This window comes from Megalops cyprinoides, chromosome 21 (assembly GCF_013368585.1).
Source record: "Megalops cyprinoides isolate fMegCyp1 chromosome 21, fMegCyp1.pri, whole genome shotgun sequence".
NCBI lineage: Eukaryota > Metazoa > Chordata > Actinopteri > Elopiformes > Megalopidae > Megalops > Megalops cyprinoides.
Window position 1 is genome coordinate 25,085,915 of NC_050603.1, and position 27,970 is coordinate 25,113,884.

General features: G+C 43.4%; 1 protein-coding gene across 1 annotated transcript; it reads right to left on the reverse strand.

Moving 5' to 3' along the window:
* Positions 1-3,739: 3,739 nt before the first annotated feature.
* On the reverse strand, positions 3,740-27,970 carry med30 (mediator complex subunit 30). The gene is made up of 5 exons (XM_036516216.1): positions 27,869-27,970; positions 24,955-25,198; positions 24,159-24,317; positions 20,704-20,811; positions 3,740-5,590 (listed from the first exon to the last, which is right to left on the reverse strand). The coding sequence occupies exons 2-5, from the start codon at positions 25,126-25,128 to the stop codon at positions 5,495-5,497; spliced, it is 537 nt and encodes a 178-aa protein (XP_036372109.1). The 5' UTR covers positions 25,129-25,198; positions 27,869-27,970; the 3' UTR covers positions 3,740-5,494.

Here is a 27,970-nt window from a genome sequence, read left to right on the forward strand (position 1 = left end):
CCAAAGAACAGCAAAAGAAGGAAACTAATAGGAGCACAGCAGAGAAGGAGGACAAAATGGCTGACCACCCTCAATCCAAATGTGAGAACTCAGTTTAATTACCCCGCTAATCACTGTTGTCTCCCTTCCTTGTTCAGTCCCCAGGATGGCGCGTTTCTGAATCACTGCTTTCGTCTCTACGCAACCAGTCCCGCTGTTGCCATCTCGCCACATTCCACAGATAAACATCTTCCCCTCTGTGGTTGCCAGTGCTGTGAGTCCACACATCACAGATTGTAATCTTTCAAAACCCCGCTTTTCCTGGAGACGTCATTACCACAGTTTCACCTTCGATTTCATTGCAAGATAAGAGTGTGAAGCTTTCTTTCCAGATGGACAGGAAGCAAACAGGATGTCTGAATGTAAAGTTACTACGTCTATCCTTTAAAGTTATCCACCCTCCTCCATTTAAGGCAAGCACTGCCCTTTTCCCCCTCCTTTGTACATTAAAACTGCCATGTGTACATTATTCTTAATCCAGTAATGATTCACATTCAAACTTGCTCCTCTGATCATATAAAAGCCTGTTTCCTTACATGGGGTAGATTAGTGGACTCAAACTGAATGCCTGGAGGGATGCATGTCAGTAGTTTTGTGCTCTGTCCAACCAAATGATGACTGACTGCTGAAGTCTCTGTGCTTGCTGTACTCTGAAGAATACCTTTACTGCAGACAGTTTGTGAATGTTCAGAGCTAATTAATATACTTAACTAATTAAACCAGGGGAGTTGGTTGGACTGCGTATCAGCATAAACACAGCCCTGCAAGAATGAATCTGGACACTCCTGGAGCCTGTTTCACAAAGCAGGATCACCGTGTTAGCTGGCTAACCTTAGCAATATGCTCCCAAAGGTCAGCAAGCAAGCTCAAACTGTAGCCAATTTTCTGTTACCATAGCGGCATATCACTTTGAAGTGCCACTGAGTAAGTTAAGATGAACTTAGCCTGACTTGGACTATGAAACCAGGTATGTCTGACTGAACAATTCCCATGACACACCTTCCATCCATGGTGTCGCCATTTCTGAGGGAAAAATCTGATATTTGTGCGTACATTGTAATAAGGACTTTGACAAAAAGATTATTTTGATGAACAGAATCCATTACATCTTTCACATGATTACCTTCAGCAGTGATATCGCTTCACCCATGATAACACGCTTCAGCAAAAGTAAAATCACTAAATCCATACATTGCCAACATCACTCATTGCAACTCATTGCACATTGACAGTAATAGAAACTGTATCAAGATACTTTTTTGGAAGTGCCAGTCTCTTTTTCTTAGGATATGGAGCACCTCAGCAGAGTGCTGGTTTGCTGTGTCGCACTGAAAGCATATCTGGTATTGAAGGCATTAGTGCATTAATTTATTAAATTCCCTTGCCATGCAAATGTAGCCTACATTTCATTAAAGGGGGTTTTAATGCTAGGCCTATCACAGGTAATCCACTGTAATCCGTATCTTAATCTGCATTACTCATCTCGCACCTTCAGGCACATTGTCATCAATAGCAATAAAACAGGGAACATTTGGAAGTTGCCCAGCTACCACCAATGGCACAGGCTTCTATACATTATATGCAGTTTTTGTACCTACAAAATGTGTCTAAACAGACCCCATGTCCCTAGCACTGCAGGGTACAGAGCTAATGTTTGGAACCCAGAGCAAACCTTTCAAGAATTGTCAGGTCATGGTATATGACTAGTAATACATCATCTCTTCTAGCCAATTGTAGACAGTTTTTAGTGTTGCAGTGTGTTTCCTTTATGAAACATTTTACTTGTTTCATTTACAAACATTTAGGGTGGAAGGGAAAAAGCAAATCTATCATATTCACTCTGTTGTATTCATTTGTGATATAAAGATGTAAGGGGAAATGTACTGTGCTGTAAGGGGAAATGAGTGAATCCAATTCTGCTGTTAAGCATGAACCTTGTGTACTTTGTATTCTAGGTCATTACAAGAAAATTATTCCTCTTTGATCAAAACAATACTAAAGTTTTTAAAAAGCCTGGTGGCTAAACGTACATTTTGCTTATTGTGCTTTTGTTAAATCCACATCTGCTCCTTATACAAGCATTGCAGAGTTGCTCCTGATGTATAAATACTGCTGCTTTCCTCCAAGCTGCCTGAAAAAAATATTCTTGGTTTTCCAGTATCAGACTGTTCTGATCATAATGGCTGAGCCACTCAGCAGAAATAAAATACAATAGCAGCAGACATCCATCACCCCCAGTTTACTTTTCTGAGGACCTGCCATATAGGTGCTGCTGTTTTCCCTGCAGAAATGTTCAATTCAGCAAGTTTTACTCCAGTGCCACAAATAAAGAATCAACAAAATCCCATGTGTGAATATATACAGAGAACATTCACTGTGAAATGTTGGGGGGGGGGGGGACTTTGGGTCCTGGTGCCCTTGAAAAGACACGAGGGAGTTATGAATTACAACACACACCAGGGCATTTTGGCCAACCCAGTTCCCTCTGCCAGGAAGCTTAAACATGGCTGAACATAGACATTCCAGCATGATAATGATCCAAAGTGTTTGTCCATATCCACAAAGAAATGGTGAATGGAGCACAAATAGATGTTCTCAACTGATCATCTCCCAGTACTCAGTCCAATTGAACATTTGTGGTTTGAACGTAAGAAGGCAATTTACAAATGAAAACCAAAACGCTCTGAATAACCCACTGTTCTGCCAAGAGGAATGGACAATCTCTACTCCCCCTCATACTATCTCTGTGAAGACCATGGACACAGATGTGATTGAGTGTACTTGTGAACAAGAAGCCTGTCCAGGCCTGAACATCAGGACAGCAGAATGTGTGGCATTAGACAGTGAACTAGATATGCCCAGCCAGATAAATAAATATGTTTCTAAAACTTTGGCATGCACATCAAGCTGCACTTTTATATGGAGTGATATCTTTCAATAATTTTTTTGAGACACATTTACATCAGCTGTTTGGGTGGAATCCATCAATAGTGCTTTGAACTTCCAACCCTGCAGCTCACAGCTTGTAGCTATCTACCAAAACCACACACCGCCACAACCACACATTTTTTACAGGTGAGCAAGACCAATTATTCAGTCTCTCTATTCATAGTCTAATCTGCTTTGTTCAACTACATTTGGATTTGCAATGAGTTATACCAACAGGAATTCTGCAGGTAACATAACAGCATGACTAAGAGCTGTGCAAGTACACAGCAATCTTCATCTTCAGAGGAATAATATTCAAGGTTGATAAAAATGAAGTGTTTCAGCTACTGTCATTATTAAAGTGCAGACTTGGTTTCGCCACAAGACAGTTTGCAATTAGTGAATGGTGGACGACTGCGGCTAAATGTTAATGCAGTGAAAGTCATACAGTGAGAGACACATTAAAATGGGAAAATTCACAGGAGCAATCAGGTGTCAGTGTGGCTGAGGGCTAAAGGAAACTGAATCAGTAGTGGTAGTGGCTGAAATTTCAAATGGCTGTTTCAGTCAAGATTTAGCTATAAGGTGGAAAATATCAACTTTGCAGGTCTTTAGGTGGCTGGTAAGTAAGCAAACCCCATATTAATTACCATATTAATTACATTTGGAATAACAACATAACTCCCACACACAGCAAAGCAAAGCACAGCTCATCTGTTAGAGATGGAAAAAAAAAAAAAACATCACTTCATATTTGCCTGGGTGGCTGACGTGGATTGTGAAGTTTTTAATTTGTAATCTTTCTCCCACAGTAATAATACAAACATGGCTGCCCCCAATATTCGGTGTCTGAATAACTTGATGGAAGTGGCAAGATGTAAACATGGAGATTGTACTGCCTATTGGTCTATAGTTTTTTTTTTTTTAATAATGAGGAGACAGAGTAATTAAAGTTTTAGTAAACAGGCTTCATTCCTCTTGAGAGAATGGGTACTCTTCTGTCAGATATTAACAAGTTCTCCGTACATGGTGTGAATTTAATGACCAAGGCAATTTCATACTGAAGAACTCAATTTACAGACAATGGAAACAATGGCTTTTATTTAGAAACGCAAAGGTTTTTTTTCATAGCCTTCCAGCATTGATTTTTTTTCCTCGTACCCTACAGATCACAAACCTTCACGTTTCTCCCTCGCTGTGCCCTTGTCATTACGTAACTCACATGACCCGACGACCAAGTGAATTATTAATATTCATTTTAGAGCTGAGATGCGCGGGCAGCATTTGGCGGAGCTCCCAGCTCCTCCGCTTCTGAGAAGGCCTTCCATGGCCTGGGACACTCCAAAGACCCAAGAGAGAGAAAGGTTTCTCACTAGCTATGCCAGTCTACGCAGCCAAACCATTAGAGTAAAAAACAGAACTGAACAATGCCTTAAACCCGCACTTTAACAATCTGCCGTAATGCTGTGTGTTTGTAATATGTCATTAATCTGTAATGTAAAACAAGCACAGAGTAAGACTAAAATAATAAGCAGGCAAAGAGTGTACCCTTTCCCCACCTCATCTGTCACAATTTTATCCCTGTACTTGATCTTGGTTGAAGAATGGGTGATAATCCCATGCGGAAATTTGAATTTCAACCCTCTCAAATGTCTGGACAAACAGGGAGAACACTTTCAACAATAAATATATCTATGATTGAGAGGTTAATTAAAACAACTAAATAAAATTATATTTCTATACAATTGTTGCATTTACTTCGATTTATGGTGGCCTCCAAATATACTCCTACTGCTGATATACTGTGACTAAAAGATGATTTAACACAAGAACTTCAAAAGCACAAGCACTAGTTTTGCATGAATACATGATGGATAATTTTTCTTGTGTGAAATTTGCAGACAGTTCTCTGATTTTAAACATTCAAATGAATGCTAATAATGTATTGTTCATTCCTGTGCACGACCTTTTATAGCCAGTGATAACAGTGGAGCTGGAAGGTTGTATATTGTTCTAGGAGCGTCCATTAACTTCCAGACAAGCCTGATGCATGAATCCAGACCTTGATTTCACTTTTAGTTATTTACAATATGTAAATAAATATATTCCTACAGATTATATAGATTACATGCACTTCTTTTGTTAAATCATCTTTCTGATCATTTATCCAGACTATTAGATAGGGGGTCCAATGTATACTCTATCACCACACATAAATAACTCTTCCACATATAATGAGTGCTTTAGATTTGAGGAGAATTACACCAAAATTCACTACTGCAAATTCCCCTAACCTGGAAATAAGTGTCTTCACCGCAAACATAAGCTGCCCCCTCAGCACAGCGCACCCTCCCCCACTGGCAGAGCACTCTCCCTCTGTCCTCTCGAAAAGTGGCGCTGCCATGCATATTGCATAAGGACGCTCCTCTAATGCTCTGTTGCAGATTCCCACAGTCCTCTCCATGTTCCAGGTAGCAGATGGGCTCTTCCAGGTATGTGCGTGCATGTGTGTCTGCGTATGTGTGTGTCAATTTCTGACAGCAAGCATGGAGTTTATTTCCCAGATGAGGTTTCGAAGCTGATCCATTATTTGCTTCAGCTGTTGGTTCTTCTGTTTCAGCTTCTGGAAAAGAGAGAACACATTGGGTTTTTAGCACTGAAGAATGAGCACTGCTTTTCACATTCAAAATATTGCACAGCCTCTGCTCCCCCAGTTTGTGTTTCAGATTCATGCTTGGAAAAATGGCTGAGCTGAAATTAAATCTAACATCCCATCATTTTTTCAACAATTGATACGATAATTCTCTTCCCACAATTTGCTAAATAATGCATTGTTTTATATCAAACATAATAGAATCTACATGTATATGTGTTATCATGTGTTCTAACTAGCTGTGCACAGAATAGTTTGTTCATAACACAACAAGATCATTACCCTGTTGTCTTTTGCATTATATGCATTATAAACATCAAAGATGAGTAAAAGGTTGGTCAGAGAAGCTCATCGCTAATTTACAACTTCTGTCATCACCACCACAGACCCCAGGCTGAGAAGCACTGGGTACTTACATTTACTGACATGTCCACACCATTAGGGCCCACATTACACATGTCTTTGCTGGGATCATTTTGCTTTGTGCCAATGGTCTAAACATCCTCCAGCACAATGTGATGAGGAGGACTATGGAGTCCACTCTGAGTCCACCATGCAAAAACTACACCCCCTGTATTGCGTTTCTCTTTTAACTACACATTGAAAACAAGAAGTCAATACTTTTCTTAAACAAATGAAACATGAAATAAATGAAATGATACTGAGGCATGATCATAGAAGAACTTCAGCGTCCAAAACAAATGTAAAACAAACCTCCATAATGGACTCTGGACTCAAGTGAGTCTGTATGTGGTACTTTGCCTGGTATATGTTTTTAGGGATTTACGCAGACTCTTTGCAGAAGGGGCAGTGGACCAGCCTGCAGCAGCTCCTGCACTGCCGAAGCATAGCAAAAAAAAAATATTTAAACTGCCTTTCTTGTCTCCGTGTTAGCCCTGTCTCAAAGCAAGCAGCTGCTGTTTACCCAAGTCCATTACTGCGCGGCTCACATCTGCATAAATAACGCAGTCCAAGCTGCTCCCTCTGGTTCAGCTGCTGGCGGCCCCCACCGGACTGCCACAGTGCTCCTCCAGCTTATCACAGAGACTGCGGCCGAGGGCCCGGTCACGCCACCTGTGGCTCACAGCGGGACGGGGGTTCACCGTGACATTCCTGCGCTGGATCTACGAGCGGTAGCTCCCAGCAGGACGGAGCTTGCAGAAAACACGGCGAAATGAGATCGGAGATGATTAAACGCATTAATTACGCCATTAGCCACACTTCTTTACCCACGAATAATTATGTGTGATTAGGAAAAAGCAGCCTCGCAGATTTTTTTTTTTTGCTTTTTTTGGCACAGATAAAACTTTAGGGTTCATTCCGCAGTCTATGTGGTACACGGTATGTGCTTTAGTAACCCGTCCTTAAAGACACTGTAGAGCAAGTCACCCGAGAACTGCAGGTGACCAAAACACTCTAGGGAGTTTCATGTCTGCATACACACTTGACTGCTCCACATTCTGTGCTACAACATTCCTCATTCTTATGTGCATACTGTGACTTCATTATTTATGTTACATTATTTATTGCAACTGTTGCAGAATTGGAGCTGTCTTAAGCTCACCTGGATGAATGGATAACGACACAAGAGGATAAGTCATTACAACCGACACTGACCACAACGTCCATATCACAGCTGTGCAGAAGGTGGGTAAAGGGATGACAGGTGCTCAGGGGCAGAGAGTATGCCACCAGACATGTGGTCTAAATGGTACCACAATGTTGGCACCAGCTGTAGTGCAGCATGGAAGAAGAGCAGCCCATTCCTGACCAAGCTGGGTACACCAGTCCATTTGCAGCCCGCCTGGCACCAACACGCCAGCTGCCCTTCACTCTGACAGCTCGGGCCACTTGCGACAGTGAGGGCCTGGCTGGCGGCTGAATTGATAGCCTGAATTCTTAAATTCCGGCAGCAGTTCTGCAAGCCCCGTGCTGCTCCCTCAAATCGCATGGTAAAAAAAGGCCCTCCACCCAGTCATCTACACACCTTTCCTTTCCAAGATTGCAGGGACAGCATGGCTGGAGTGTAAAGGCACTGAAGCTTATTTTAGCATTTCCTGCAAATGCTGCTCAGAAGTACTACCACAGTTTTTCCTATAATGGCCTGTCACAATGGCTTTATACTGTACCTTGCATTTCAGTTCCCTTCCATATACAACACACCAGGTAACAGTAAATATGGCTCTGGCATCTGTTTCCAAACTGCTGGAATGTTTCTTTCGCATACTGAAAAAACAGAAGAAACCAAGAAGAGGCTTCTTCCTTCTGTTTGGTTCTGCTTTTTCAGGCTTTGTAGTGTGGAAACGGTAACCCTTGAAGTGGTGAAACGGATGTGGGATTGCTGTGGTTGTTAAACCACAACCACACCTGGATATCTGATTCGTTGAGACAAAGACTGGAGAAGTGTACTGCTTGACCGACGTGCAGCCGCTTTTGACGGCCGCACATTTTGATTGGTCACAGCTTCAAAATCTCTCTTCCAGTCAGAGAGGACAAAGCCCTGATGTACTGGCTGATGGGAGAGGTTCAAGGGAATGAGTGGCAGCTTCCTTCCTGCTAATGCACTGCATTTTATTCTTGGTCGTTCCGACTCACACTCAACATTTCAAGTTTCAATCAACTTTAAAACTGCGACACATGACAAAAATATGAATACAGACATGTAAGAGGGAGAGAGGGGAAGGAGAGAGAAAAAAAGAGAGGGGTCTGTTTAAAGTTGGAAAACTTTGATATCTGAACAGTGACACTCAGGCATTAAATAAGCATTCACTGAGAATAATTCTAAAGGGTGAAAACTTTGATATCTGAACAGTGATACTTTGTCATTAAAACGGCCTTTATTGAATTCCCATTCTCCAAACTTGTCTTTCAGTTCTCTCCCTCCAATTCACTTTCCCGCTCAACCAAAAACTAGATCAAAAGGACTGTCTTCAGTAATAAGGGAGGGGAGGAACATTCTTCTGCCAGACGTCTTGCCTTTTTCTGAAAATTCCAGCTCGTTTAAATCCCTGCCTGCCACAATGCAGTCTCTCACTTGAGTAACAGAACAAACTGACACAGGCCTTCCTTATTTTTCCTCCACGTCCGACAGTGATTGGTAAACAGTCAACCTGGCCATACAGGCAGATACAGAAGCTCCGCAGCTGGGGAGGGTAAAGACCCCCCGTCCGCTCCGCCATTCATAATAAACTGCAGCTAAAAGGGTCTGTGAGGGCCTTTGGGGATGCTGGAGACAGATTGGACGGTGGTAGCACACTGAAATGTGCTCGGGCTAAGAGGGATTGATCGATGCAGAAATCAATACTGTTGAGCGTACCGTTGCTTGATGATCCCTCTGGAGGCCACTGTTCTTCTGAAGCTTTTTTCTTCCGGACTCCGGCAGAATATCAAACCACGGTGAGCCGATGGCACGCACGTGGTTGAAATGACAAGCGCGCTACTTGTAGACTGAGAACGATGTTTTGGCTGTCCAAACTCCCTGGGACACGCGCTGCCGAGTGCTGACATTCTGCGGGGGCAGCCCACCCTCAGGTAGACTCCATTTGCATAAGTTTAGCAGGTCTCCAAGCAGTGGTGCAAGGTCTTTTGGGATTGTACTGCTGGGAACATCTAAAAGTGTTTAATGGCGCCTTCCACAAAATCCCAAAATCTAAACACACGGAAATGGATGTTTTTAATGCAATCCAGATAGCAAAAACATTTACAGTTTATGAATATCAAGGTCCATTTCATTGGTCTATGTACAGAAATACAGAGAAACCATTCTCCTACTCATAAATAATACACACACCATGTTTGCTTCTCTTGTTTTCTGTTATTCAGCTCCATAAAAGAACTATCAATTGAATTAATCCTTGCAAAAAAGGCATAACAATTTCCTTTCATTAGCAGCTGTATGCAGGTCATAAACCTCTTTCGTAATTACATTCTGAATGTGTCAGCTCCAGTTTTACTTTACTGAAACCTTTGTATTTATTGTGGGCCCCACGCTCTCAGTGGATGGCTGCATAATCCCTCCGTTTGGGTGAGTGGGACACTCCGCACTCTCAGTGGCTGCTGACTCGAATCGGCCCTTTTATTCCTGAGGATCTGGCGCAGAATTACAAGTGTAAGTGTCTGCGAGAGAGGTGAGGGGATTAGACAGATTTTGTGGGGGTGGGGGGTGGGGCATTACTAATCCCGCTTAAGCACCTCCTCCATCACCCATCACTTACCTCGCTGTCACCGACGCCACGGAGGACTTCAGCAGGGCTGAGCCCATTCCAGTCTCTGCAGTTGCTAAAGCCCTGCTTTCTGATCCATTTGGCTACCATTCGGATAGCACTGCGGACCGCAGACTGTAAATGAGGACCTGCTCATGTGCGAGCTGCAGCAGCTCTGCTTGTCACTGTTCACTGATGTAATGTGTGCACACATTGCAGGCTTCAACACTTCACACAGAAAACGCTGATTCTCTGGGACAGGTCAATCAAAACCGCAAAACCTGTGGTGACAAACCAAGGGACTGTTCCAATGACACCCTTCATACGTTTCTACAAATTTACTCTCCTTATCTGATCCCTGTCGATCATTATCTCTGTATTCTCCTAACTGCTATCTCTGTATGTCTATCTATGTATCTTCTCCACATCTGTCTGTCTACACTTGTACTTTTTGTGCCAGTCTGTCTGTGTATGAACCCTCTATTTATGTCTGTCTGTGTCTGTCTGTCAGGCACCAATGTCTGCTGAACTACTACAGCAAACAGTCAGAGGAGCAACAGAAATGGTTGGTCCTGTATTAGAAGGTGCTCCCACTAAATACTTGACCTATTTAGCATAGGATTGCTGGTATCAGGGATTCTTGGCTGACCCTCCTGTGCTCTGACTAGCTGCTTGCCTGATCCACATCAACTGGCTGACAGTGCCATAAGTCAGTTCTACTAAGGTTCTGCTAGAAGTTTTATTACTGTTCTAGCATGCATCTTGACAGAAGAATGTTGATTGAAAATGTTTTCTTATGAGAAAGTCTTTTCACTTGTTTCAATGAGGAATACCTTAGAGCTGCCACTACAGTGAAGAACATTATTATTGTCAACAATCTGGAAGCCATTACTTCTTTGGGAATGTGTGAAACCCTGCTACAGCTAACCTGTCACTGTCAGCACATGCTCAGTCCCACAGATCTCCTTTGCTGAGCAATGTCATGTCATCTTTGCCGGGTGACAGCAGACTGGAGGAGAAAGACTAAGTCCAAATGTTCTGACATTAGTTTAGTCTTCAGTACTGGCCTTGATTTCTGCACCCTATCCTGGCCAACTGGCTTTGCAGAAATTCCACGGGCAGAGCCAAGCCTTTTAAGGGGGATCTCCAGCTCTACCATTCTGCTGTTGGCACAGTGAGCCCCTAGCAGCTGGTGTTCTCTTCTGTTGCTCTGAAGGGAAGAGCTTCTCTGTTGAAAGGCAGACTTGCAGTTCTTCAAGCATGGGCCTTTTGCAGAACATTCATTTCAGTAGTGAGACAGTTCACAATGTTTGGGGACCTGTGAAAATGCCTCACAAAGTATCAACATAAAGGAGACCTCCGTGAGCTAACATTACACTGACACTGACCACTGCAGCCCGAGCACGACCATACACATTCCTCTCTCCCTGAAGAACCACTATAACAATGCTGTTGCTTTTCATACTCTTGCAATGTGAATGCACATACTTATGGCTGAATAGCAGCAATGGTCAGCCTTTCTTTGCAAAGTAAAAGAAAATTAAAAAAACTACCACAACACAAAAGACAGGAATGCCAGGAATGCATTTTCTGAGCTACTGCAGTCAAATGGCGTATCTGTCTGCACAGGATCACAGTCTCTGAACATTCCTCGCCAGCACTAAGAATGGTTGTCCTAAATGCTGCACTGAATAAAAACCGTGATGGAGCAGAGCCTAGGCTAGCCTTAAGGACTGCAGGGGATGCCGTGGGAGGAGGGATCGGGACCTTAGTGGGGAGGCAGGGAAGGAGAGACCAGGGCCTGAGGAAGAATGGACTGGGCCTTCTGGGAGGAAGGACTTTGGGGGAAGGGACCGTGGCCTGGGGGAGGAGGGACCAGGGAGGACAGACAGGGCCCTTTTTCTTTCATCTCTCTCTCTCTGTCTCATTCTCTCTCAGAGTCTGGCTTTGCTTTCACAGGCAAAGTAAAAAAGCATCATATGGACCTCTATTTTCCAGTGTCCTAATGGTAGGGCATATTTTTCCTCATCCTGTATAAAGGGACTGAGAGGACTGTGGGGAACGGGGATGGAAAGCATCAGCATCATTCTTTTTCAGTTTCATAAGTGTAGTTTCCTCCCTGATGGCCCAGTCCTATTTCCCTAATTTATTCTTCCTGGATCAACACAGCTGCCACTCTCATCCACGGGCCACCGCCTTGCTCAGAACAGGTGGGAATATGCTTGTCAGGAGCCATGCAGCACACAGGGTCAGGCCTTATCACAGTGTCTGAGGCATAACACCAGGAGCGTAGGAACCAGGGGGGACGGAGGGGGGATGGAGGGGGGACGCCTCCCCCCCCCCCCCCCCCCCAATATTTGTGTGGGCTATTTTTGTCCCCCCCAACTAGTTCCCCAATAAATGAATTTCTCCAAATGAGTAAAAACATTATTTGTAGTCGTGTCACAACAACCGGCAAATTTAGAATAAAAGTTTAATTTGGAAGTGGACTATCATTCTCCCTGATCACGTTTTGTGAGCGCGCCACTTTTACTGACTGGATCATTATCACAAAACACTTAAGAACTATCAGCTTGAACCTAAGCCTTAAACATGCACCCGGTCCCCGGGAAAAGAAAAAAAAAAACAAAGATTAGATCGTTTTTTGGAGTAAAGAGTCAGTATGATAGATGACAGTAATAGGTGTGTGTGGATTTATTTAGCGATAGTTTCACGTTAGTCATCTTTTGAATAATTTGGTGATAGCGATTGTAACCTAGGCTATTAGCTAGCTAGTTTCTGTACTGTACATTAAATAAAATTGAACGACAACCACAAGCACAGTAAACCCATTAAACAGGTTTTTATTTTTGAAGATAACTCAGGGCTCCCGCTCGTTGACACAGAAGATTAACTGGGACGACACAGCTAGCTGCAGTAGTCATTTAAAAAGCACTGGGCTAAAAAAAAAAAAAAATAAAAAAAAAAAAAATCACTGAGTTCACGAGGTTTGCAAATCAAGGACGTAGGAAGTATTCTGGGCTACTCGCCGCACGCTATTTTCGGTATCCAATTCTCTGTAGTCTACTACTGAACAGTATTCTGTTTGAGTATGTTGTAAATTTTCATATATAACGTTAGCTTGTTACTTATTTCACTGATCATTAATGAACAAGCTAACATTAGTTAGCCAGCTGTTTTGTCACTGACATAGGCCTATTGCTGAGGTAAAGTTAGGTACTTTAGGTTAGGTAAGTTACGTTGGTGAGGTATCAGCTAGCTAGCTAGTAATACCGGTGGGAGAGTTATGTGACCAACTTTGTGAGGAAAACTTCATTACAGTATTCAGTTGACATTTTAAGTTTTAGGAGCTGCAGGGGAATAAATGTTTTACTTAAGTTCAACAAAAAACGTATACACAGTATGTACTGTACTTCCATGCTCTCCTGTTGTTCAAGGCCAGAGATTTTCATCAATGTTGCACCTGTTTTCCCTGGCTATACAGTGAGGGAAAACCTATCTGCTGTGTGTAGTCCATAACTGGTAGTCTTCTGCTGTGATCGGATGGCATGCCATCATTACAGCAGAAGTGTGACTTGGTTATGTGGATTAGTGTCATACACTTTCCATCTCCACGAGGAAAATAACTCATATATAGGCCTAATGAGACACATCCTAATGTTGGGTGACACACCTTCATGTTGGGAAAACTCTGCCCCAGATGTGCATCTCCTATGTCCAGATGAGCTTAGTAGTAACAGAGGTGTGCTGCTCTTCTTGAAAGCACTTAAGCGGTGTTTACATGTGCGTACCTTCTTATTTCAAGCCATCCTGATATTGTTTTATTCTTCAATCAAGATATATGCTCCTTTAAGGACTGGGATTACGTATACAGACATAAAATTCATAGCAAGTTGTGTCCCCCCAATATAAAACTCTCTCCTACGCCCTTGCATAACACCTTCTCCCCTGCTAACACACCCCTAAGTGGAAGGGATCCCTTGCATGGCCATTATCCCAAATCAGTCTCCCCTAATGTCAAATGACAAGCAGCCAAGCAGTGCATACCATTTGTACAGTCTGGCTGACTCTGTGAGGAATTATGCCCAACAGAACGCACTACTGAACCTTCTGGCATGCGGGCAGAAACTCTGACCAATAGGCCATCATTTCATATGCAAAACCATCATTCAGTATATTACACTATTGTACTGCAACACTGTAATTATTACATTGTAAATTGTATTGTGACATCAGGACTTAGATGGCTTACACTTTTCCATAGCATCAATGTATGCAGCCAGATATAAATTGAATTGACTTTCCATTCCTTTTTTATGTAATCTTGCATGTGGTAGTTTTACTACAGGGTATGTGGTAGCCATGTGTTTGGAGTAACGCAGTCCTGCTCTTGGGTATATTGCATAATATGTGCTCATTGAGCCAAGTACACATTTGTGACCTCAGCACCATGTTTGGCTGTGAGGCCTGTTCATATGTGGTTTTGTAAGTCCTTTCATGCATCTTTATTAGACTCACTTTGTGCTCAGAACGTGCTAGCTGGTTAAGAGCACTTGCTGAATGACAAAAATGAATGAGCCGAAGTGATGTAGGTGAAGTAACCTTGCTGAAGGGCAGGCGGCATTGTCCCACCTGGATTCAAACCCACGACCCACTATCACTATGCCCTGCTGCCCTCTGCCGCCCCCAAACCCTGCACCCCTTTCTCATTACCGCTTCACCGCGCTGTTTATTACCACGCTGCCGGTACAGTGCCGAGGGGGGTCTGCGGCGCAGGTAACGGCAACCACCACACATTTGTCATTCATTATGCACACATCCCGCACTCCGAGAGCCGGTCTGAAATTATAAACACCCTTTTATTTCATTTCTCACTTTCCCATCTGAATAAAGAGGATACATGCCATAATTAACAGGGTATTAAAAATGCAGGGGGGGTAGAAAGAGAGAGAGAGAGAGAGAGAGAGAGAGAGAGAGAGAGGCATAGGGAGAAAGAGAGAGAAAGAGAGAGAGAGGCATAGGGAGAAAGAGAGAGAGAGAGAGAGAGAGAGAGAGAGAAAGAAGGAGAGGACAGGATCTGGGGAGAATTAATCAAGCCCACAGAGCCCTTCCTTCTCTCCAAGGCTTTATTAATGGGCTGTGACATGAATTTATTCATACTTAGACTGGTATTAAATCAAAAGCGTGACCTTTCCACTAATGGCATGCTACCACCCTGACATTGAAGCCGTTTTCACGTGTCCGGGGCAGGCTACTGGTTTAACGTCTCTACGCTGGGTCTGTAATGTGTATAAGCCAATGTGCCAAGGCAAGATTTCGACCTGCCCAGAGCTGAGAGTTTATCACATGCTTTGCTGGACATTTGAGACTTCTGTAAAGGGAAGACTTTCATTTGGACTAACCCAAATAAACTTTCTCTGGGGCTGTCTGTAAACCTACATACTTTCGCTCAACATAAGGTAATGTTTACACAACCCCTCCTTTTAATGGGTGCAAATGACTAAGTGATCGGGTGATCCGATCACAAGTGGACAGCTCTAAGTACGTCTGTTCACACCTGGCATTAAAATGCGTCCCCACATGCATCTCCAGTGCATGCAGATCGGATCTCACTTCCCCGCTCTATATGCAAATAAACACACACATCATTTCCGTTTGCAAATGTAAGTTTATGCATCATTTAAAGGTCTGTTTGAACGAATCTTGTTATGACTGTCATTATGAAATAATGTGTGTTGTGTCTGTAAATGAAAATCTAGTTGACTAGCAAGCTAGATTCGGTTCATCACTGAAATTAAATACCCTAGCTGCAGCTGATCGTTTTTTAAATTCTGTTTATCGCTGGAAAAAGCAGAAACTAGATTAGAACATTTTGAACTTCCCTGTATTTGTCTGGCACCTTGCCAGTATGGTTGAATTAAATTGGCTAAGCAAGATATTATGTTTCCAAAGTTTCTTACATTATTCACTGCAAGGAAAATGTTTCATAATGTAGTTTAATATCAAAGGGTCTTTGCTGGTTTGCTAGTATTGTGAATACATTTATGAATTACTTTTCTAAAACCAAAGTGCGCTTGTTATGGAAGAAGGGACATTCTAAAACGCTTAACGTGAAAAGGCTTAACGTGGCTTAATGTTCCAAAACAGCGATCAATGATCACCAAATTCCTCTCGGACATGTCTTGTCATAAACACTTTCCTGTGTAAAAAATCAAAACCGAAATTCTACGAGTATGGACGTTATCTTACATTAAGCGTTTTCCTCTCCATTGATGCCACGTTAAGCTTTTTCCTTTTAATGGGCGTCAATGGAAAGGAAAACGTAGTGAGATAACGACCATACTCCTAGGATTTTGGTTTTGATTTTTTTGACAGGAGGAAGTGTTTCTGACAAGAAATGTCCGAGAGAAATTTGGTGATCATTGATCACAGTTTTGGAACATTAAGCCACGTTAAGCGTTTTAGAATGTCCCCTTGATATTCACAATAGTCTATTAACATTTATTTGTAAGACTACAACACTTCACGTATTGTTCATAATACCATTTTTCCATATAATATATTGCATTACACCTTTGGGGCTTGAAAGCATTTGAGGTAGCTTGCGAACTGTAGTTATTGTTGTTGCCTTTAAAACCCTTTTGCACGTAACTTATTTTTCATGCTATGTAGCGCATGTGTTAGGCTACGTTACATGGTTCGTTATGTTTTCTTTAGCGTTATTAAGCTTCCCACAGTTTTCAGTCAGCATTTGCTGTATTTTTTAACGTTAAATCGGTTTCCTCAGAGCTAAAATTATAAAAATTCTAGCTATTCCCGTATTCTAATCGCACCCGTTTCAGCATACATGCTAAACAGCTAATCACACCAGTGTGAATGCCGTTGGTGCGCAAATGAGTATGTACTTCCGCTTATGCAGAGGACATCGGTTGAGTAGGCGGTCCTTCAATGTAGCCCAGGACACATTCGCATTCACACTGCTAAAAGAATGTGGCCATATGCCACATTGAAGTTTTCCTCACAAAGCTGGTCACATAACTCTCCCACCGGTATTACTAGCTAAAGACCACCTCCGAATGTGGTCTGAGTGATTGGATATCAATGCTTCCTCAATGCGTCTTGGGTGCATTCACACCTGTAATTTAGCGCTGTCCACTTGTGATCGGATCACCTAAGACACATGTTAATGCCAGGTGTGAACAGGACCCAAGGCAGCAAGGCTACTCTCACCATAATAGGCTAGAATAATACTAGATCCACAACCTGCCTCACGCTCCCTCGGCAAGTCTGTTATTCTTTCATCTTGTTTGGATTAAAAATAGAGCGAGTGACTTGAGTGAAACGTCATCCACCGAAGAATAGCTTTTAAGTACAATTATGCCTGGTGTGGCGCGCTGTGACACATTAATTGTAAGCTGTGCTGAAAGTAACAATGGAGTCTATGAGCGGTGCCATCTTCAGCTTAGCACTCTCTGCTGTCTCCCAGCTATGCCGAAATGTTCTGACTGATTGTGTAGAATTTTACAGAACACTCTAATCCTTTCAAAGCTACCAACAAACTCTCCAAAGGGGGGGTGGGGTGTCAAGAAAAACACAGCCTCTTGTTAAATTTCCCACAGAGCATGTCGCTTTTTGAGAGGACGCAATGGCACAAATTAACCAAACTTTCCCCTAACAAAAAATTTTGTGTGTCCAAATGACGGACAGGGTTTGTAATTATCCAGCACTAGCAAGCTGTGAGAAATGCTGCTTTTGTCAGATGGCTATTTAAAATTTCAAAGCAGCCCACATAATCGGTAAGATATCAAGCTATTCATATAACCAATATTCAAAATGTTTTTTTCCCCAGACTTTTTAAAAACAAGTAAAAATAATACTTTATCATTTAGAATTTCTCAATAAAAATATACAACTCCCCCAAAAAAACTAAAAATATAAAACAAAAACTATAAAAATATTATATGAAATTATGAAAGAAAAAAAAACACTCTGGAACATACATAACTCTTGGACAACTGCATATGGACATGAGGGATGTTCAGACCTAGGCACAAAAGCACAAAAAGACAAACAAGTCTGCAAAGCATTTTCTTTTCCTAACGGCAGATAACTTACTTCTGTCCAAGTTTCCAAAGTTCTGAAAGTAATGGGCAACTGTCAGTAGGTGGAAACTCTGTTAAGACAGTGAAATCCCCCATCGTATTGTCCCAATCTTGACTTCTGTTATGACCAAACACCACAGGTTGTGATGTGGTTGTAACAGAATTTGCTTCACAAATTTCATAATACAACTTGGTTAACAGCCCCTGCTTTAACATTAAGGTAGTCAAGGCAGTAATCATTCATGTTTTTATTCAACCGACAATTACCCATCATTTACCAAACTGTGCAAGCTTGGATGGAAAATATTTGTCATTTTGAGGGATGAAATCCAGACTTTCCAAATCATTTGCGATTCTATTTCAAAATTAAAATTTATCCAAGTAGAAACCTTGTCATTTAAAGAGGGTTCATTCACAGTAACAAAGAGGGCCCTTAAATTTCACTACAGAATGTAGTGTGGACATAAACAGCAAAAGCTATAAACAAATACGCAAAGCTTGTTTACTATTACAGCAGGGGGAAAAAACAGATGCACCGAAGGCTTGCTCAAAGGGCGACGTGAACGGATGCAGGACAAAACGCGGGACTCCAAATCCATATTTATCCAAGAGCCTTAATGAAAGCCTTGAGGAAGCCAAGCTCACCATGAGAGCTGCTGTTTAAATAAGCAATCAGTGAGTCTGGAACGCAACAGAAATTCAGTTCAGCGGGGAGACAAGAGGAGACGCTGAATGCTGGCTTATTGTGGGTGGCAACTACTTAATTCAGCCCTGTAATCATGCAGAAAACTGCTAAAAACAGAGCTATCGCGGTAGTGGACACTCCCACTGCCACAGCCAGCTTCGGAGGAACAAGCCCAATTGGTTAACACTTCACAACAAGTGGCCGCCGATTGATGCTTTACTGAGGGTGTATAAACGTGTAATAAGACTCAAATAATAATGTTATAGCACACACGCTGAGCGCATTGGACTGAATTAACTCTTCATGCTGCGAAATTATGAGTAACTGTTAGGAACAGGTGTTTGCGGTGGTGCTCTGAGACCGCAGCGGGGGACATTGGCGGTAAGCCGCTCCGTGGTGCTGACGCGCGTGCCGAGGACTCGCAGCCCGTGCCGGCTCATAACTTGTGGCTGCTGTCAAATTGCAATTACCTCGATCGGCAGATAACGAGAGTGGGCCATCGCTCAGAAACACAGCCCATTAACCTAAGGGACATTATCACGCAGGAGGAATTTATCTGGACACTGAGACCACTGTCTGCAATGGCGGGACTAAGGGCATGGGCCATTACATTGCCAGCAGGTCAGCCACCTTCACAAAAGAAATGATATACACACACAGACAACCATGCTTGCACATAGACACACATGCTTGCACACAGCACAAATGTGCACGCACACAGACACACCCATGCATGCACACATACATGCACACACGCACAGAGACATATGCGCACACACAGACATGAACACAGACACGTGCATGCACACACACACACAGACGCACTCCCACACACACAAAATCCATGATTTGTGAACAACGTCACATTGCTGTCTGCAATACCATTATGGTAAAAATTTGACATTTAAAAATCTGAGGAGAAAAAAATGATCCGTTATGTACATGTACGTGTGTGTGTGTGTGTGTGTGTGTGTGTGTGTAAAATATATCCCACACCAGCAGCCAAGCACAGTTAGGTACTGGAGCAGAACGGAGTGTATCCGCAGCTGCAGGCCCATATGTGCGAGTGCTACACGGTGTCACGGACACATTTCCCATCCCAGCCCTGCGTCTCCGCTCTCCCTGCAGGATGGGCCAGGGCAGACCCTAATCACATTTGGCTCTGACAGCCGCGGCAGATGCAGCCGAGTTCCCAACATCTGTTTCCAATGCTCTGATTCAGTGCTCGCTCAGAGACGACTCGGACCTGTTTTCCTTTTTATTTTCCCGCCAGCATGTGCTTCCTGTCCCCTGGCTTTGTGCGCCGGAGAGTGACTGAGTCGAGTCCGAGCGGAGAACCCAGCCTTCTCCAGGCTCTGAGCAAACAACCACAGGGCCACACTGCAACACTAATGTTAGCCTTCTGTCTCAGGGGACCAAAAACACAGATTTTGTCCATCTGATCCAGGCAGGAGGCAGGCTCAGTACGGCCCCGCGCTTCAGTGGGCCTTTACAATGGGCAAGTCAACACCAGACTGTTTAAAGTGGACGGTGTGAAGGTGAGCCTTCACCTTTCCCCCCCAAATGGTCAATTGGTTAATTTTAAATTTTTTTTAATGTTTAAGGATCTTGTCTTTCAATGTTCAACTTTGTCTGTAATTCAGCTCATTTAGCATCAAGAACATCTAACCAGTTAATTGTTTCATTGTTACTTTTGTAATAGTTTGTAATAGTCTCTCTGTGTAAGCCAGCCATTGGTTAATTAGCCTCACCTGCCAAATAAGGCCTATTAAATACAGGTGTGTGGCAGCAGAGCAGGGAGGGAGTGAGGTGAGTTAATCTGACTAAATGATCTGGCTGGTTCTTTTGTCTGGTTCTTTTGAAAAATAGATTACTTTACTTTAAATTACTGGTTTTTGAATATTTGCTCTTTCTGTTCTCTTGTTTTGTCTCTTTGTGAGAAGCATCAGTCAACTTCTTCATGTATGGGCTTGAAGAACTTGCATTACTCTGACAACTGCTCTATTACAGAATCTGTTTTTATCTGGCATCTCTGTGGACAAGTGGAAAGCATGGCTGAGGCCCAGTAGGCCGCCAGCATGCTGCCCCTCCTACCTTATTGACCTCCAGGACCTCCCTCCTCTCCTCGCTGACATAGCGGATCTGATTGGCTGAGCGCTCATCGTGCTTGGAGCTATCCTCCTCCACGTACGGTATGAGTTGCTTTAACAAGAAAGAAGAAAGACAGGAGATCATGTTAACACAGGTTTCCCACATCCAGGTTCAAGGGCAGAGTCTGAGGGCCTTTTATGTTGCTCTAAACATGACCCAGGACTCTCAGTGGGTGAAGGTTTCGCTGACACAATGCCAGCGCTGTTATCGGGCTGAGGTGATCCGCTGTCTATCTCGCCATGTCATGTTTGACTGAGGCCATGGGTTAAGCTTCTGAGAGTTTATACACCTAAGATTCTGTCAAGAGAGGGAGGGGTGTCCTCCCGTACCTCCTGCTCCGCTTAGCTGCCACTGCTAAGCCGGCTGTCAATCACCTGGCCCGCACCCACCTCCGCTTCTTGTCACTCAAACGCTCCAAAATGACACGCCAGGCAGAAGCGTTTCTCTGCTGTACTAATTTCCTGGCCAACTGTGGGAGCTGGCCACTGTTTGTTCTGATATAATTTCTCAGGAGAGCGGTAGGAGAGGATGTGATTGGATCACTTAAAAAGAGACGTGCGTGTCGTTCATTGAGTACCTGCCATTCCGGCTCTGAGCGCGTCAGAGGGAACGTTCTGCTCATTTTAAACACCCTCCTCGTCTGACCTTGCCAAGCTGACGTGAAACCAGCTACTCATCTTAATTGGACCCAGCTCCTCAGGACATTTAGGCTTCCCTGCTTTTAATCACACTGACACCTGCTGGAGTGGGTGACACGCTACTGTGTGTATGTGTGTGTGTGTGTGTTTGTGTTACCATTCAAATAATGCAATGCAACAACTGCAAAAAATCATAATTTATTTCTATATTAAACACAGAGCACATTCATGTTCAAAGTGATCTCCTTACTGCAAGTCTGGCCATTTTGGGGGAATGATACAGGCAGAGCACCTTGGGCTGAAGAGAAAACCAGGCAAAGAAAACCCCACTCTCCTGAAGGCACAAGTTAAATCACACAGAGATGCCAGTCATGATTTTAACAACAATAGGAAAAAAATGACAAATAGAAAAATAAAACCCAGATCTAGCAATAATCTGCCTTGTGTAACTCACAGTCATGAATATGTTATGGCATTCTAATGCCACTTTAATCCGGATTAAGCAGTGGGTTTAACATGGTCCAGGTCATGGTTACACCACTGCCGCGGAACTTGCACACGCCTTACGGAAGGAGGCAAGGGACAAACAGTGTCGAGCTGAATTTCCTCATCCGGTGTGCCAAACCTCAGCTGGCCCATTGAGTCCATGCCAGCGTAGAAAAAGAACACTTAAACAATGTTAACTTTATTCTTACGACTGCCAAAAATCAAAAAGCGAAAGGGGGGACAAGATTGAGCCAAGCAAATATTAAATTTGAAAAGTCAAACATTTTTCTTGGCGGCGGGTGAAGGAGAATGGTCCTGGCGGAGAGAGATGGTGACTCGCGCGCCAACGCTCTTGCCTGTGGCTGAGCGCAGCTTCCTGGCCGACCGCAAGGCACAGGCCTGATAGGCTGCTCGGGCCTCCCTGCCTGCCAGAGAAAACAGCAGAGATTACACCGGAGGCCCTTTGGTGTGGGAAACGCCGGGGCTCTGCGGGGTCTGCCGCTCACTGCTCCAATGACGCTGACAAGCATAGCTCTGCCAGCTGCTCGTCGCGAGGAGTGGAGATAATTAGGGATCTATGAGGTAATGCTGGCTCGCTTCCCCTGTTCAGTTTCCTGAGTACAGCCGCTTCCATATTCACTGGCAGGCCTGAAATATTTGAAGTTGTTCACTGCTAATGAGAGCCAGAAATTCTAGCAGTCCAGCAGCCACAGACTGCTCGCTGCAATAAATGCTGGGGTGTGTGTGTGTGTGTGTGTGTGTGTGTGTGTGTGTGTGTGTGTGTGTGTGTGTGTGTGTCTGTGTGTTGGGGGTGGGTTATGGATTTGAGGGTGTACTGTTCCTCACCTCAAAGACACTTCCAGGTTGAAAACATGGAGGGAATGAGAGTGGAGTGACAGGTATATTCGGGGACTGAATGAAAGGGAGCTGGGTGAGCGGAAGCCACAATTATGCCAGGGCATCCGAAACCCTCCGAGGCACCGCGGCCTCCAGCAGCCTTTTTAGGCCTTCACATAAGCAATCTAATGAGGCCCGCACAACAGCCCGAGGCCTGGCTGTCCTCTCTCAGCCTCCAACAGGGCCCGTTGGGCCACAGGGAGGAGGAAACCCACAATTCCCCGAGGTCTGAGGGCTCTGCAGCGCTGCGTCCCCGACCTACTTTGCATCAGCTGTTGCTCCAAACATGCATTTCCAATGAGATTTCACTGTCTGTTCACATGCAGATTTTACTGCCTCCTGAGCACCACCAATAAAGCAAGTCAGAAATTTATCCATTAGTACTAATGGGTAATGCCATGCTCAAACTAGGGCTGCAAGGATTAGACTGTTGAAGTGCTTCGATTTAATAAACGCAAGATGATGATTTGATCATTTGAACGGTCAGCAAAAAAAAAAAACAAAAAAAAAACCCACATGAGAAAAATCACAGAATTCTGAAAGAATTATATAGAATATGAAAAGAATTATATCATATCATATTCTTGAATTATGAAAATAAGAAGATGCGCACATGCGTAACATTTAGCTGAATTTAGCTGACAAAGTCGTTATCTTACACATACATATGTTACACTTTCAAAAAAAATTTAGTGTGTGTGAAAAAAAAAAAAGTGAGTGTGTGAAATAGGCTTTGTGTTTCATCACAGCGCGGATCTTCCCTGAGATGTGTGAGCTCCTTATCAGACACGTGTGCAGTGGAGCACAAGCCTCAGGTTTCATCAGCAAAGCCCCTGTTGAGTCCATACTCCACAGTAAGAGAGCCAATGCCACCAGACTAGCAGGAAAGCACCAAGTTCAGGGAGCTACTCCGCTACAATGCTAGCCATTGCTAGCAGGCACGGAGCTTTGATCATTTTACTTATAATCATATTCAGGCCTAGGTCTTTTCACATCTCAATACCCCTTCAAGGACATAAATGTTTAGGGCAAAACAAGGTCTTAACTATAATATCTTAAAAATGCCTAGGTAGACACAAATATCACTAAAAAAATCTTGTAACTGAAAGTAGTAGTAGTAGTAACTGAAATAATCTTTCAGTGTTTTTTCACCATATGAGCTGGCCAAAGCGTGCACCAGTGTAGCTCTGACTCCTAGCCCTACAGTAATGTGGAACAGCTCCAGCACAGCTCTAACTCCTAGCCACACAGTAATGTGGAACAGTATCAGTGTAGCTCTGACTCCTAGCCATACAGTAATGTGGGAAACCAGTGTAGCTCTGACTCATAGCCATACAGTAATGCACATGAGAAAGGCAGTGGGCGGTGACCTCTGACCTCCATGGGCACAGGCTCCAGGCCGGCACAGTTCTCGTTGCACTTGTCGTAGACAAGGCGGAGCTTGCGGAAGAGCACGGACAGCTGCCTCAGGTGCTCCTGCAGCTTCCCCAACCTGTCCTGGTGCGTGTTGGGGTGGTACGTCACGCCGTTGGGCAGCTGGAGGAGAGGGGCGTGAAAGAACCTCATTATTTCAGGGCGGGGGTGGGCAGGGGTGTCAACATTGGGGAAAACTGTTTCAGGATACCCTGAGGCAGGCCACAGGCTGGATGAACATTTGTCCAATCCCAGCAGTACCAGCGTCTTCAACAACATGTTTAAGAAGTGAGAATATACTAAAAAATACATGTGGTAGAAACTCTTTATAACATCTTGAAAAAAAATGTGGGGCAGGAATTGATCTTATTTTCAGATTTCACTTCCTCAGCACTTAAACAGCCAGCACAATATCAGACATTGCATCACTGTCATATCATATTACTGTGTAAGAGATTAGCTCCATTACACAGCGTGGCTATGAAGAAGCAAGTGCTGCGGTTATTTAGCTCTTGATGGCCAGATACAGCACTGCAGTTTTCCATGAAGGCACAGTTGTGTGAAAAGATTCCATTCTTGGCAACGCATGTTCTATAGGCCCCTTCCATCCTTGGCTATGCCCCCCCCCCCCCCCCCCCCCACCATCCTTGGCCACAACTCTTCTATACCTACCACCCCCCCCCCCCCCCCCAATATGTTCACACCTGTTCTACGCCCCCCCCCCCCCCCCATCCTTGGCCACCGTTCTCGGTCATCTCACCTGCATGTTCCTAAGCAGCTGAAAGATCTCCATGGTCCTGAATACAATGTCTTGTACAGTCTCCTGTCCGATGCGACACAGCGATGCCGTGTTCACCTCCCGCGCCGCCTGCGCTTGTTGCCCAGGGAACGTTGCGGACGTCATGCAGGCACCAGCAATGGGGGGCGTCGTCATGAGGAAGGGGAAGATTCTCTGCTGCAGGAGGGCTACTCAGTAGAGGGCCACAGCTGCATACCTGAACATACTGCAGGAGAAATAGAGCTTAACACACAAGCTTCAGCGTGCTTGAACACTGAAATACTGCACTACACACTGACTCTAGCATGCTTGAAGACAGTACAGGAGAAAAAGCACTAAACACCTTCAGGTGGAGGACTGAACACAGTGCAAAAAGAGACATTGAAACACTAACTGCAGTATGCCAGAAAATAACACAAAAGGGGAGGTTCACACATTGAATTACGAGTAAGTCTGAAAAGTTGAGACTGTAATTACAAGCATTCATCCTGTTTGACTGCTCCACTCTCAGCTAAGCATCAGTGATCAAGACCATTTAAAGCACAAATCAAATGGTGAATATGGCTGCCAGCCACAAGAATTATGTACAACAGTAAATTACCTACAACAGTGACCAATTCTTTTCAAAATGCTGTGCTTTCCCCCCAAAAAACAATCATTGTATGTGTAAAACAACAAGCATGGAAGAGCATGCAAAACAACAAGCATGGAAGAAATAGGATAATGGTGGGTATACAGATCTGAGATATGTTAATTGGTTAATCTAAGCGTCATATTATAGCACTTGAAGCAATACATATTTGGTTTTTGAGGCTTGTTCAACAACAAAATATTCATAATATCATATCTTTAAACAGTGGCTACACATCCAGTCTTGATGTCACAAATGTATCAGGCAAAAGGAGGATCATAACTAAAACATCTTTGAGCATGTCTGGGTAAGTACCAAAATGACAAACAGCCATTTCAATAAATCATGTTTAAAAATATTTCTTTCTGTGAAAAAACTGCCTGTATTTGAATCCCCACATGATAAATGAATGTGCCAAATTGAGACAGTCATGGCAGTTGGTCCCATTTCACAGCTTCCTGTTTAACCAAAACGCCCATAAAACCCTCACAGTTCTCCAGGAAGCGAAATTCTGCCGGACGGTAAAGGTCTCTGGGGGAAACATCCCGAGAGTGTCGGTAGCAACAAGTGCGCCACAGAACTGCTATGCCACACTGATTTAGGCTACTGAAAACTCTCCAAACCACCCAACATAAGTAGAAAGCAGTAGACATTCATGGCTCTCTCTGAAGGGTACATTAATCATTTCTGACAGAAATCACAATGTAGCCATATTGGATTTCACATCCCAAGCTCAACTCCACGAGCAATGTGGAAATGCCTAACCCATCCGCAATCTTTCTACAGTTCTCTAACCTATTAAACAAGGACATCAAAACATGCCTGCCAAAGACCCATCATACAGTAGCTTTTTTCACTCTGAATATAATTGCTATTCAAATTGTTTCTTTCAATATTAGTAACTTCAGTCATGTGGGGGAGATTCAACTACTATTGAAGGATTTCATGAATGTTCCCTGTCCTTTATTAAGCAAAGGAATATTAGGAAATGTGTTACTTTGAGCAGGGCTGCTGAAATTGAGCATTGTCACTAAGACCCAAAGCCTGCTCCATCCAAGTGGCAAATATACTGGACAGAACATGAGGCTTTACTTGCAACCTTCTTTTTCTCCCCTGACTTACCAGACACATTTATACATTTACAGAATGGGTTGGTATTGAAGACTGCATTTCTGAAAGGTTGAATAGAACATGCTAGCCTAAGTGGCCTGATCATTCAAAACAAAAAGACTTAGCATCAAAGTACTCCACTAAATTTTATATTCATGCATGAAGATATTGGAAAAAAAAACAGACTCACAAGGACAAGGACTGTGTTTCTTTGATATTTAAGGTCAAATTTAATGTGCAGACAACACACAGGAAACCTTGCAAAACTTCAATTTTCTAGATCAACTTAGGAAACGGTACAGGACGCATTTGTTCAAATGTGCAATCGCAACTCATAAGAGGTATAAGAGCAACTTCAGTGTATTAGATTGTGAAGATTAGATTGCATCACCACATTATCACCACCGTTTTCAAACTGTGAGAGGTCACTGAGAAGAACATCGTTATTACATGCTTACGCAAATTATACTACCTTACAACAATGATGTGTGATGTACTGTAATGTTTTGCAAAGATAATATTTTTGCTCCCACTGTACTGATATGTGGTACTGCACACTCCACGTGTACAGAGTGATCCGTTTCAATGTGGCTTTTAACTCAAGCAAGATTGAGGAATTTGTATTTGGGAAGGGACAAATAAAATGAATGTTAAAGCTATTCAAACTGCATTTCTGTTTGCTGTACTGGAATCCGCGTATTAAGTATCGCAACAGTTTCTGCATGCTGTCTGAGGTCTGCTCTCTTTTCTGATAAAGTGTTAGGAAACTAACCGAGCAGGCTATAAGACTACATTAACACCATAACCACGGGCATCGCTGATCGTTCACTGGTCGCTGTTGGTAACTAAGCTCAAGTACATAACAATGTGCAGTGAGCTACGTCCTGTAGCTTGACAGTCTTTAATTCTTCAAATGTCATTACTAATGAAAAGACAAAAACATCTGATTTTCAAAGCTACAGCGAGCCAACCAATTAAAATGCAGCTAGTGAGGCCAACTAGCTAATGAGCGAACTAAGAATCATTCTAACAATGTTGTTAGGTGGCTAGATCAGCTAGCGTTAGCTACCTACCTACCCCTGTTACAGCATGCTAGCGAGCTGGCAGTATCTAAGCAGAATTCACTCTTAATTATTGACCAAGCCATTACATTACCTCCTGTTAGTCGTTACTTGTGCCCAGTCTTGAGATTGCTAATCTTTATACTACAGTCAGTTCACGTTAGCTAGTTAAGTCACATCTTCCTGTTTTCCCGAG